General features: G+C 42.0%; 1 protein-coding gene across 1 annotated transcript; it reads right to left on the minus strand.

Annotated features, from left to right (window-relative positions):
* Nucleotides 1-593: 593 nt before the first annotated feature.
* LOC124055757 lies at nt 594-13,032 on the minus strand. The gene is made up of 10 exons (XM_046382872.1): nt 12,694-13,032; nt 11,178-11,323; nt 9,967-10,048; nt 9,657-9,792; nt 9,333-9,535; nt 9,035-9,171; nt 8,770-8,911; nt 8,369-8,650; nt 2,848-8,218; nt 594-1,941 (listed from the first exon to the last, which is right to left on the minus strand). The coding sequence occupies exons 1-10, from the start codon at nt 12,865-12,867 to the stop codon at nt 1,931-1,933; spliced, it is 6,684 nt and encodes a 2,227-aa protein (XP_046238828.1). The 5' UTR covers nt 12,868-13,032; the 3' UTR covers nt 594-1,930.
* Between the last annotated feature and the right edge of the window lie 274 nt (nt 13,033-13,306).

Below are 13,306 nucleotides of genomic sequence, written 5' to 3' on the forward strand. Positions count from 1 at the left end.
GTCCACCTCAGACGGGTTCTTCTGACCTTCCAGTAAAGTAAGGAAAAGCACAACACATCTTGAAAGAGCGTGAGACTTTCACTTCTTGTTTGGAAGCCTTTCCCGTGTCTCAAGCCAGATAATCAGCGAGATTTGCTACATTTTCTGCTCTGCTGATTTTCTCTACCCTTGCAAAAAAAAAAATAAATAAATAAATAAAAAGCTTCGAGCTTGCTTGTTCTTTTTTAAACACCTCTTAAAAACTGGACCCCTTTAAGATGATAATGAGCAAAAGCCTGGCCAAAAACATGAAAACATTTGTTACCAATTTATGCCCTCCTTGGTGCATCACTTCTAGAAGCTTCACGTTAGACTGCGATCTTTAATACTGGTGAGACAATATGGGAAAAGGGTTGGAAAGGGTGAAGATTTATCTGGATGCAATTAATCTACTTGGGATATAATTCAATATTTTCTGTGCAGCCCACTGTCCAACACTGATGTGTCTTATCTGTTGCCAATGCACTGAAACACGTTACACTCTTGGAATAAACTGCTCATTCCTCTGATGAAAGCATGCTGGTGTATTGGACACCACTGTCCCACAGAATATATGCCATTTGAAATGTTTTATTTTTTTTTTCCAAGAACAAAATATAAACCCGGCTCAGACACCCCCTTATATAATAAGCAATTGAAACTCTTCAAATATTTACAAAAGATAGAAAATAAAACATAAATAAATATAACCTGCTGCTGCTCATGAAAGACTGGTGCCACCTCTCCAATAACACTTAAAACTGTAGTAGTTCACGACTGCCTGTTTTTCTTCGAAGGAATCTTAAAAGGGAACACACACCCTAGAAGAGAAATTCCAATGTGTCTATGGTCTTGGACAGTAAAATAATTAAATTAACAAATCTATTGTGAAGAATGAAGCCAGAATGTCAGCTGCTCTACTAACTTAATAAAGAGAACAAGATCGGCAACAAAAGCCAGCAAAATATTAATGAGATCCTGGTACATCTTGTGGTCATTATTGCTAAAGGAAACACACTTGATGGATGTGATTGGAAGTGAAGCCATTTCTTGATTCTGTACAGTGATTAATACAGTGGAGCAGCTCTGAATAAAGAAATCCTTCGGTTGCAAAAACATCTGGTGCATACTGACCCCTACTGGTTACTCATAATGAGGACAAGCACAGACCTAATCATTCCATTGGGAACTTTGTAGAAGAAATACATCAAGTATTTAAAAAAGAATTATATATATAAAAAAAAAAATCCCAAACATGATACAGCAATCTTACAGCTTTTCAAAGTTTAGATTCAGCCTAAATTATACATAATCTTGCAATGTTAAGAATGTATGGATGAAACCAATTTCATTCATTGTACAATCCCATCACTTTCAGAGTTTAAGCAGAAAGAAATTAACTGAGAAATCGAGTGCAAAAAGCAAACAATGGCATTATATGGCTTACTGATGTGAAAAATATGTATCCTAGTGAAAGCAGGAGCAGCCTTGTCAACTTGCGCCATTTTTTTTTCTTTTTTCACAGCTTTTCGAGAGTCCAGTCCTTAAATCACAATACTTAATCTCCATACCAGGTGAAGCAGCTGGAAACAGCACAGCGGTTCCAGAGCAGGCACTTCAGTACTAGCTGTTCTGCTAACAGTCTGACTGGGAATCAGTTCAGTTGTCTTTTACTGATTGGCTAGTTCACATGTTCTCCGGGCTGGGCCTTGCATTACAGGCACAAGCTGCAGCAAAATTCAAGTTACCCTTTCACTCGTCAGTCTCCAGAGGCGCAAGTTGTTGCACACAGTAATGAACAAGTCATCCAGAGAGTACTGATCCGTTGAGGTATGATCCACCCGGGTGGGCTCCACGCAGGTCCACAAGTCAGTCTATCCAGCATCCAAAACGTCAGCTCACTTCGACATGTTCAACTGTTGCCTGAAGCAAGAAAAAAATGCAAGTTGTTTGCTTAAAGCGTTTACTGGACATTTTTTTGTATTTCATTTGGAAAGTGTTATTCAAGACTAAACAATTATGTATTCACAGCGCTCCCTTCTACAGAGTCTATTGCATTATGGGTTGACTGTAGCTTTAAGCTGCCACTATACTCCATATGAACTGCTTGTCAAATGGCTGTCGTTGGGATTTGGGGAAGGGTGCATCTGGCAACTCCTATAATGTTCTGAAAAACAATAATATGACAACCTTTTTCATGCAACGACTAGACAGGTGTGTGGAGGTGAAAAGACGGGCAGGCTCTGAAATATTTCCTCAACCTCCAAGTTTGACGTGACCAACTGAAGGTCAGAGCTATGAAGAAATACAAACAGTCTGCCTCCCACCATGATCAGACAACACATTGAACAAGCTTCCTTTTCCAGCATAAAGTGGTCCTGAGTCAGCTCTTAAAATCTATGGAAGTCTCCAAAGACTCACAAAAACATGTGGAACGCATCTTCTGATGTTTTCACTAGGAAAAAATGGACCAGAGGCTGAATCAGAATCGCCACTACTGCCACTACATGCCATCATGATGAGGTCTAACAAAAACAGTGTCAACAGCCAAAGAAGTCATACGATGCTGATTTGTATAGATGTAGTTGATGTGAACCAGGGTTTCATACTTGGTTGCTGGGTTGAATTGGCCACATGTTGAATATTACTTGATGAAAATCGTGTCAAAATTTAAGAATCTATTCAATATGTAAGGCACCCTTTCCTTGTTTTGGCATGATGTTGGGATGTGGATACATTACCCTGAAGCGTGAACTTTCTTCAAAAAAATCTTTCATTGTTCTGCATTCAGCCCATGCATGCTGTAGTGACAACAGAAAACAGGCTCACCTTCGTCATCAGAGTCAAATCCAAAGAGGTTGGAGCACTTCTGCAACTGGAGATGACTCTGCAGATCCTCGGCACTGTTGAAAGTAGCAAAACAGTTGGCACATCGCTGTCTCTGCAGAGCTGTCGTAACCTTTTCCTGCTCGGGACTTCTCTGGAACGAATGGAAAAAAGACATCTCCTTTCTTCGTTTTGGCATGGTGGTGTATTTCTCATCCAAGTATGCTGTAGGTGGAGGACGCATGTATGGCTTTTTACCATACTTTGCAAGGGCGTCCTTACACACCGCAGAGTTTGCATTTTCTGTTGCTGCTTGACCGTTCACTATCAAAGAGTAACCAGGGCACTTAGCTGCAGACTGTGGTGTTTCCACTGGAGGTTTTCCCTCCTCACCTACAGAGGTCTCCACTACCTCTGCTTTGACTTCACTGTGTGGCTGAACCTCAGTTTGAGACGGTGCAGGCTGCTTAGAAACCGATGGAACACCTTGATCTTTGCATTTTTTCTTGATAGTCTTTGTATCACCTTCTTTGTGAACAACCTTGCGCTTCTTATTTGCTTTGCTGGGGTCTGAGTTTTTTGTGACTTGAGACTTCTTTGACTTATCCTTCACTGTTGCCTTCTCTTCAATGGCGGTGGGTGGAGAAGTCATTTCTTTTAAGCCGCTGTCAGGTGCTGCGTTTGTGGTTTCTTCTTCTGCTGTTCCTTCCACACCAGGAGAGCTCTCTGCTGCTGCTGAGGTTGCTTTAGTCTCAACCTGTTGGTCTGCAAATTTTGATTTTGCTGTATTTGTTTTGCTTGCATCTTTACTTGGTTGTCTTTCTTTGACTGTTTTTTTGTCCTGTTTTTGATTTGTATCTCTGTGCTTTTTGTTTGTTTTGCCCGAGTCTGTACTCTTTTCTTTCTTTCCTTCTTTTGTCATATTGTGTAATTTCTTTGACTTTTCTTCTGTTGTTACCTTCTGCTTTTTCTCTCCTGAGGTGGCGGGCAGTTCAGCTGTCTCATTTAAACTGTTGGCTGAGACAGCAGGCACAGAGTCACTAAAGCAGTTTTGAGTTGAGAAAATGTTTTCTGCCTTTGCTTTTCCTCCCTCCTCGTCAGCAGGATTTTCTACTGCCACAGCTGCTTTGGCCTCAACCTGTAAGACAACTGAATCTGGCTTGGCAGGCTTTTTGGACACAGATTCTGGCTCTTTGTGCGGACATTTTAGGACCTTCTGCTTCTTTGACTTACTGGACTCTGAAGAAGTAGTTTGACTACCATTTTCTTTGAGAGCAGAGCGTTTTTTCCCTTGACGGAGTTTCTTCATACTGACAGCACTTGACTTCTGTGTTTTGTCTGTGGACTTGGTGGAGACTGATTGATTTAAACTGTTACCTGCTACAATAGGAGTGGAGGTGTTTTCTGAGGCTCCTTTTTGTTTAAGATGATTCTTCTTAATCTGTTTACTCATTGATTTCTTAGACTTTGATACATTGATTGATGCTTCTGTGTTTGAGCTCTCTGCTGCTTTAGAGGGGCTTGCAAGCTCAACGAGTCTCCTCTGATCTGTTTTTACTTGGACAGTTTCATTGTTTTGACCAACGGTAGTGTTTTCATCATGCACGGCTTTCTTTGGCTTAGGAGGACGCCCTCTTCTCTTCGGACCCGCAGTGTTTACTTTGACCTGTCTTTTCCTGAACTTACGCCTCACCTTGATATTGTGTTTTAACAATGATGATGAGATGACTTTGTGACTTTTGAGCGTTGCCAGGCTTGTATTTGCTACTTTAATGTTTCTTAATGTTTGCCTTAATCGCAGATTTGGGCCTGAAGGCTGTGCAGACGTGTCTTTGTTAGAAAGATTCTTCAAGACATGCGAATCCTTGGTCTTACTGCTCCCTTTGAACTGCTGTCTCAACAGAGATGCTCTGACAGTGGTGGGAGAGAGAGTCTTAGTATGTTTTCCTGTTGATGAGTTGTGTGTAGTTTGTCCTCTTGACTTACAAGTAGCCTTTATATTCACAGTCTTATTTACAGTATTGGAAGCATCATCAGCTGGCATGTTATTATGCTTGTCGCCTGTTTGCTTATTTTTGTTCTTATCTGGTTTAGTAGGTTTGGAAGCATAGTGCTCTCTCTCATGAAGGTTCAGTGCCCAGAGACAAATAAACAGCTGAGAACAACCAGGAAGGCAGCACATCGCCTGCAGCGGACTGTGTCTCCTTGCGTGGCGTCTCATTTCCATTCCAGTTTTGAACCTGGCAGTACAGCCCTGATGAAGGCAAGGATGCCGAGGAGTGAGTCTGTGTCTTTCAACGTGGTGCTGAAAATGTTCAAAACTCCACAAAACTCTCATGCAAATACTACATCTGCTGTTTCCGATACGGAACGCGAGTTCTAAAGGTCTAACCTCGCCAGAGTGGTCTTCGAGAGCATGGTACAGCAGTGCAACACGATTTTTTGACAAGTCTGTAAACCAAGTACAACCATCCACAGGACAGTAAACTTTCTCTTGTGGCTCCCCATTTTTCTCTTCAACAACTTTTCCATCTTGCTTTGTGGCTGTCTTCTCACTTTTACTGTGATTAGAACAGATGAGCTCTGTATCTACCTTAACTGATGTTGCAGAATGCATCTCTATATCTTCATCTTCTTGCAACCTGAGATTTTCAGCTCCACCACTTGTTTGTCTTTGAGGGCTCTCCAGCAGTGTAAGTGTCTGCTTAGCTTCAGAGGTCAATGCATGAGTTTCCGGTCTGTCAAGCTCTTTCTTTTTGCCAATATGCCCATTTATCTTGTGAACAGGAGTTTTACAATTATGATGTTTTGACAAGTTTAGTTTCAGCTCTTGTAATGATGGGCCGTCTACTGGCTTATCGTTGGATCTTAACTTTCTGGATCCAGATGGAGATGATTCTGGAAGGCTTGCTGATTTAGGACAGATAGTTGATTTCCTTGGTCTCCCTCGACTACGGCGTCCCACGTTCGTGGCCTTACTTTTGGCGGAGGTCTTAGGTGTGGAAATATCTTTGGTGTTATCTTTGCTATCAGCCAACTCTTTGCTCTTCTTTAGCTTCTCAATATGATCAGACAGGTGCACCATGGCCAGGAGATCATCTTTGAACACTGTCCCACAGAACATGCACTCATCTTTACGATAATGGAACATAGCATGTGCTACAACACGACTTCCCTTAAAGACCTTGTTGCAGAAGGTACAGCAGTATTCCAACTTGGATTCCTCTGATTCCACAGTTTCACTGTTCTCAGGTGTCTCTGGAGCAATATCCTTAGTCCCTGCTTTCTTCTCTTGCATATCAGCATCTGCACAGGCTCCCCAATTTGGTCCAGAGCAGCTGGATGTAGTATGTAATTTGTGAGAAACTTTAGGCTTACTTCCGGGTCTTGATTCCTTGGAGGCACTGTCCTCTTGAGCTGGTCTGTGAGACTGTGTCTCAGGTCCAAGTTCAGTCACCATTTCCGTTACTAATGTCAGAGCAGATATACCATTTATACCGTCTGGATCTGTGGGCTTATAAGTAGTAACTGCTGTTCCTCCAGAACTTGTGTCACTATGAAAAGATACATGTTCTTCTGAGAATTTAGGTGAAATGTCCACTTCAAAAATACTGTCCAGAGAACCAATTTCAGCCTGGGAGGAGAGTGACTGGGGTTTGAGTGGTTTCTCATCTCTCAGAACAGTATCGTCAGACTGTGAGGGTACAGGATCAGCAGCTCCATTGTTTGAAATGCCGGCTGCATTTGAGACTGGAGGGATTTCTTCAGTGACTACCATATGATTTCTGTCTACAGATGAGGTCTGCAAAACCTGAGGTAAACTTGCAGTATTTGAAGTGTCTTTTATTGTTTGACCTTTAGAGACCTTATCTACACCTGGGGATTGAGTCACTTTACCCGCTGTTTGGTTTTGTGAGGCAATTGTGACTTTCATTTCGACAGCAGACTCGTCACAAAGCTCTCCTGCTTGAACTTGCAAGACATTATCTAACACTGGGGCTTCTGACACTTCAGTTGCCGCTGATGTCTGGGACACACTGGTAACTTTAATAACAGCTGCAGACTTCACAGTGAGCTCACTTGTGTTGGTTTGCAAGGCTTTTCTTGCTTGGCGGACCTTATCTAAAACTGGGGATTCTGTCACTTCTGTTGCTTCTGGTGACTGTGAAGCAACAGTGGGTTTCATCTCAACAGCAGACTTCTCAGAGAGCTCTCTAGCTGAAGATGTCTTTCGTGAGCTTGTCTTTGTAGTTTGAACTTGAGGGACTTTTTCTAAACCTGGGTCCGGAGCTTCTGCTGTTGCTGGTGTCTGACAGACAAATCCACCTTTCATCGCAGTGCCAGGCTTTTCTTTCGGAGGACTCCCTTGCACAGACGAGCGTGTGATTGTTGATACAGAGCCTTGGATGTTTGACCCGTTACCTTTTCCTTTCTCCCGCCGAGCATAACAGTGCAACTGTTGTACAAACATAGCTGCATCTCTTGCTCTTAGAATCACCTCTTTGCCCTGCACAGTCTTCACAGGTTGCAATGTGGCTGGAAGCTTCACTGTGGGTTTATAAAGAAGCACTTGAGGGAATCCTCTTTGTCTGTTGCAAGTGTCCTCAATAAATGTCCCCATTAGTTCATTGTCTGGTAGGGAGAGCTCCAGGATTACTTGAGGAGGAGTGGCTGGCTGAAGACAGTCCAGAGAAAATCCCTTCTGGTGTTTGCTGTTGTTTTCCCTTGCCATTAAATGAGAGTTTACTGGGGGTTTGTGTTTTCCATTGTTCTTGATCTGACCAGTTTCAGACCTCTTTTCAACAGATGACTGATGCTGCTTCTGATGTTTCAACCCATGCTTTTTGACCTTTGGAGGAACATTATTCTCTTCAAGAGTTCCTGAGTCTTCCAGAAGCCACTTGGGTGTTCTAATCCTCCGTTTCGGTGGGTTCTTCTCTGAGAGTCGTGTAGTGCGTCTACGTTCTCCATACCCCCCATTGTCCCGCAGTCTGTCTAGCTGCCAAAATGAACGCCTCAAAGGTTCAGATGATGCATTCTTCAAAGGTCGTGATCCTTTGTTGCCTTTCCTCTTTTCACTGTGCTGTGTTTTGACTGTGCCCACTTTTAATCTTTTGGGTGCAGTGTCAGTATCCTCTTTCTGCTGGCGCTTCTTCGCTGCTGCCTGAAGATCCCCTTTACTTCCTTTCTGGCATACTGATATGCTTGATCGCAGAGCAGGTTCTTTGGTGCAATAGTTAAGGATCCATTTGTCCTCCATGATTTCCTCAAGGGCAGCACTAACCACCTTTTCACTCATCAGCTTCAAACAGTTGGTCCGTAAAGCAATGAGGTTCCAAAACTCTGGGTCAAAATACAGATCCTTCTTTAAGACCTGAGAAGAGAAGAAAAGAAGAAAAGATATTGGTCCTACAACATACATAGGACAAGCAGCAATTTCATGTACCAGTTCTGCACTGCTCTGACTGAGAATACTGAACCATGCTTTTTGTCTTTGCCATGATTTGTTAAAAAGATGCTCTACCTGCAGGATTTCAAAGCGAACATGATTTCTGATGGGGCTGGACTCCGCATGATACTCCTGATCAGGATGCATGTAAAGAAGGTACACAATCTTGTAGGCCTCAACAGTGCGTTCCAGGAAGAAAACAAGAAGAGCACAAGCCCGGCAAACCTCCAGATCATTGGGTAGCAGGCTGGCAATGGTTTTGTAGATTAGAGACTTGGTAATGACATCACAAGGAAGGCAAGACTCCAGAGCATTAGCACAAAGCTCCACACAGAACTGGATTCCATCCTCACCAACCTAGTGACATAGAAACATATATTAAATATTCAAACCAATGTATACAGAGACCTTAACATCTTCACTTAAAAATTATATAAATTATATAATTTATAAAATTCACAGCAGTTCTGTCTTACTTCTTGCAGTATGGCTCTGATGAATGGGAAGATTGAGTTGACATTGGTGGCAGACAGCATCAGCTGATGAATCTCCTCGAGTAGAACTTGTTTGGATGTTTTCAACCGATGATGCAGTTTACTCCATACAAAGACAAGATCACTGCAAAGAACAGCATTATTTTTTTTCTTAATGTATTGTGAAATGGGAAGTAAATAAACGTGTTACTTAGTTGCATGTTCCATTAGTTCTCATCTCATTAGCAAAAAATTAAAGCTTGCTCACCACAAATAGTACATGTCTCCCCTGCAGAGCTGCTGAGAGAGGAAGGCTCTGCTGAGGCCTAGCAGCAATTCATCCTTTTCCTCACACTCCAAACTACAGATGATGTGAACTGCATCTTTACCATTAAAGTCAGCCACCTAGAAAAAATAGCACAATGAAAACCTCTTTCAAGCCTTAAAAATTATCATACGTTGTTGTATTGTAGCTTAGCAACAGAAACAAGTACAACATACTTAAGCAAAAATACCCTCCATTTAAGTGAAAGACATGCTATTCTTCCATACAGCACTAAACCCACCTCTTTGTGTAGCCTGTCATGCTGTGAAGTTTTGAAAAGCCACGTGAGGTAGACCTGGAGGAAGAACAAGTGTTGTCCTGCTGTGGGATGCCAAGCACAACACTTAGCCAGGGCCATAGCCTCACTGACCCGCTCACAGGATAAGAGGTAGCGCACACGAAGCTCAAAGAAGATCGGCAGCTCAGAGCTGATGCACCCATCCACTGAGGACCAGTAAAGCCAGAAGACAGATCGATATGGTTTTAGTTTACTTTGCACTGTAAATGCTTCAGAGACTAGCACACAGATAAACTTTGCACTACAAATGTTGTCCAGGTTACCCACCTTCACTCTGAGGTAAACTGGACCCACTGAGGATTGCCTGTAAGGCTGGGCAGGCCCAAGGCCCACCACCCTGGACCGATCTCTCAACCTGAAGTAAATGAACATTCTGATGCCTTGCAAGGGCCAAATGACATTCCTGAAAAAGCATGAGGATAAAAGACTTGATAAATATATTAAAATGACCATCATCCTGTATTGTGACATTGTGTACAGTTTCAAATAATCAACTAAAAGTTTTGTTCCTAATTAATTATTTTACAAACATTTATACACTGTTCTTCTGGGAGGAAGATCTGCACTTCATTCTCACCTGGAATGTAACAGTGAAGTGTTTCAGTGGCTCCTGATTTAAGTCCTTCTGGTCAAAGAACAGCAGCAACTCAAAAACACTCCTGTGAATAAATCAAAATCGTTTGGCTTCTACCAACAGCATTTTAAACTTATTCTGAGTTTTCGCAAAAAAGTCAATGATTTGAGTGGATCTAAAGATACAGACTGTGATAGAGAGGCACTTAAGTGGGAAGGGAAATCCTGGGGGACACATGATGGAGTAGGGTCAACAGCTGGCAGCAGGCCAGGGTATTTCCTGGCTCACAGATTTGTTTGCATGAGCCAAAAAACACAATCAATTTGAGTTCCATAAGTGTTGCCAGCCATTGTTCAGAAATATACAAGACCAGAGGAGGTCAACAAATATATAAAAACAAAGGTCTTATTTATTGTATATATGAATATTTTATTGTACTGTGTATGCAACTGATTTCAAAGTGAATGTGATGTCTTGTGTCTGCTTTTCAAAGGGCACACTGTGTAAGGCCAGTTCCCTGGGGGGTAAGACAAGGTTTCATTTATTCATTAACAAACAGTAAAGCAAAACTGAGCCACAACACACAAAACAGAAAAAGCTAAATCCAGTCTATCATTTTCTAAGGCAGTCTACATAAACCGAACCAATATCATCAAATCTGGCCTGTCTTGCTGGAATAATAATTCAAACAAGAAATTTTCACAAATTTCCTGTCAACATAATCCAAGTGCTAACTAGCTTGTGGTTACCACTGATGAACTGGTGAACTAACTAGTGGATGATTATGGCATCCTCCAGTCACAGCTGCATTGGCGGACTCTAACAGTGTGCTACTAGACTGTCTCAGGACATTACCAGTGAAAAGATTCAGAGACAAGAGTCCAAATAAGAAAGCCAGGGGTCGTAGCTCTGTCAGTGATGTGCAATGTGCAGCTACTGCTTATGGCAAATTCAGCTAGCTGTAGCTGTATTTTCACCACAAGTTACATGTTCATGGCTGGCGCTGCAAGTTTATGTGACTGAAAACCATGTTCCTTTCTCTGACTTCTAGAGTGGGAATATGTGCTGCTGTACTATTTGCATTACCACTTAGCAAATACAAATAGAGATCAGCTCTTTGGAAATCACTCTAAAATCACAACACAAGGGTCACTGCTTGATTTGCTTGTCACTGATGAGTGAAAGCAAACTTTAAAGGAGATCTGTGTACTTACAAGGCCAGACTACTGAGTGTGTGGAGCACATGATCACAGTTTGATGTAAAGAAGGTGGAGGCTCGAGCGAAGTAGCAGAGAGCTATCTCAAGGATCCTGAGCTGAGGCAGTGGCACCTGCCAGCGAGAGGCATACTCCTCCACCAACTGCACAGAGAGAAGTCACATCAAAGACAAGCCAAAGCTGTTAATCGCAATTTCAACATTTAGCATGTTTAAATGTATAACAACGCCTGATGCATTAACCACAGTTAGAAAGAAGATGAAACAGGCACAAGAAAACAATCTGCATATTCATTATTATATATTCATCATTAGAGACATTTTTAACACCGATGTCTGCATTATTTGTACATGACATTAAAAAAAACAAGAGCAAACAGACTGCCTTGCTCACTGATTACATGAGTGCAAATAAAATATAGTGCTGTTTTAAACAACACAGATGACCTGTCAGTTCCTGTACTACAATATGCTTATACTGCCCCCTAATGGTGGAGATCCTTAACATCACTCTTCTTGTGCACGGTATGTCAACAATGATGCTTTCATATTTTTGTCCAGTCAATACAGCTAGCGCCCAAATAATTAAAACTGCAACATCAAACACAAAACTTCACTTTGGCAAATGCTGATTGAAAAAGCTGGTGAAACTACCTGCCCAAAGTGTTTTCATGTTGAACAAATCCTCAACTTCAAAGTCTGAATGGCATGTCAACAGCCCAGTAGCAAATAGAAATTAATATCTAGGATTTGTCAAAGTCAAACAGTATACTTGACCATTTTCCAATGTAAATATTAAGGTGATACGCTCGTTTAATTACGTTTCTCGATTCCTACTGAAGATTTTCCAGCATTCGCGATATGTGACATTTATATGCACTTTTAATGACCCAGATAGTAGCTGATGTTATTTCACTGTGACGCATTCAGGGTATGAAGACATATTTCTACAACAGCACATCTGAATGTCCTGTTGCTTTGGGGGGGTAGAGATATTTCATCATGGGGAATTCAGAGTTAAACTTTAAAGCAAACGTTTAGCAATGCAGCCCACTAATTGCATGTCAAACTTAAGTTACAGATTACCTAATGTCAGTTAAATGACTACCAGACGTGTGAAAAGTTGTCTCAGTATGGTAAACACTCAGCCTAACAAGTAAGCTAACTTGCAGGCGCAATCTGGGCTAGCTGGGCAGCTGTCTGAAGCGATTAGCCGAGTTAGCCTGTTAGCTGTACAGTGAGCAAACGTTGTCAAATTAAGACTGATTTACAGACTCTGGCGCTTCGTTGACGTCGTTTGAATCAGGGCCTCGGTTATCAGAGATCATATTTAATAGACGTTGCGGTGTCGTCTTTGTTTTGAATGCAACTAAGACTCGTTAGCAAGATGCTAACGATCCTAACAGCTAATGTTAGCAGTGCAACGGCCAGTTCTGGGGGAGGGGAGTCGGCAAAAATATATGCTCTTATCTTCGACAACAAGCCTGTCACCAACTACAGCGTTATCTCCTTACCTTGCAAAAGTCGGAGCAGAACGGTTTAACATCGGCTTGCGATTCATCACTTGTGTGGCGGCTCAACAAACTCTGTAATTGTTTTTCAAGCCCCTCTAACTCGTACACACTGCTCGCCTCCGCCATACTGCCTGTCGAGCCTTCCTCGTAGCATCTACCGCACAACACATACATCGCCACGGTCAACGACTTGCATTGACAGCGCTGATTGGATACTGCCAACGTAAACGGGCTCGCTCCTTCTCTGATACAGCGCGCACCGGAGAGGAGCCGGTCAAGGCGGTATCTGAGCTCCCCCTTTGAACCAGATAGCCTCGGATGAAACCCCGCCGACAAAGCATTAGGAGTAAAAAATTACATGCGCCACACACCACATGGCTGACACAAACACTGCGCGTTAATGAGCGTTAATATTTGCGTTCACGTCTCATTGCATAAACTTGGAAAAATGATAAATAGAGCCAACAGAGAATTATTCTGCTATTTAAAAAGGTGAAATACGTACCATTACATGATGTTAACATTAAATAAACACTACTGAGATTATAGGAACAATTTTTGAAACGTGTATAGATGTTTTTTTTTGTTTTTGTTTTGTTTTTTTGCTGTGAAT

The sequence above is a fragment of the Scatophagus argus genome, chromosome 24 (assembly GCF_020382885.2).
Source record: "Scatophagus argus isolate fScaArg1 chromosome 24, fScaArg1.pri, whole genome shotgun sequence".
Lineage (NCBI taxonomy): Eukaryota > Metazoa > Chordata > Actinopteri > Scatophagidae > Scatophagus > Scatophagus argus.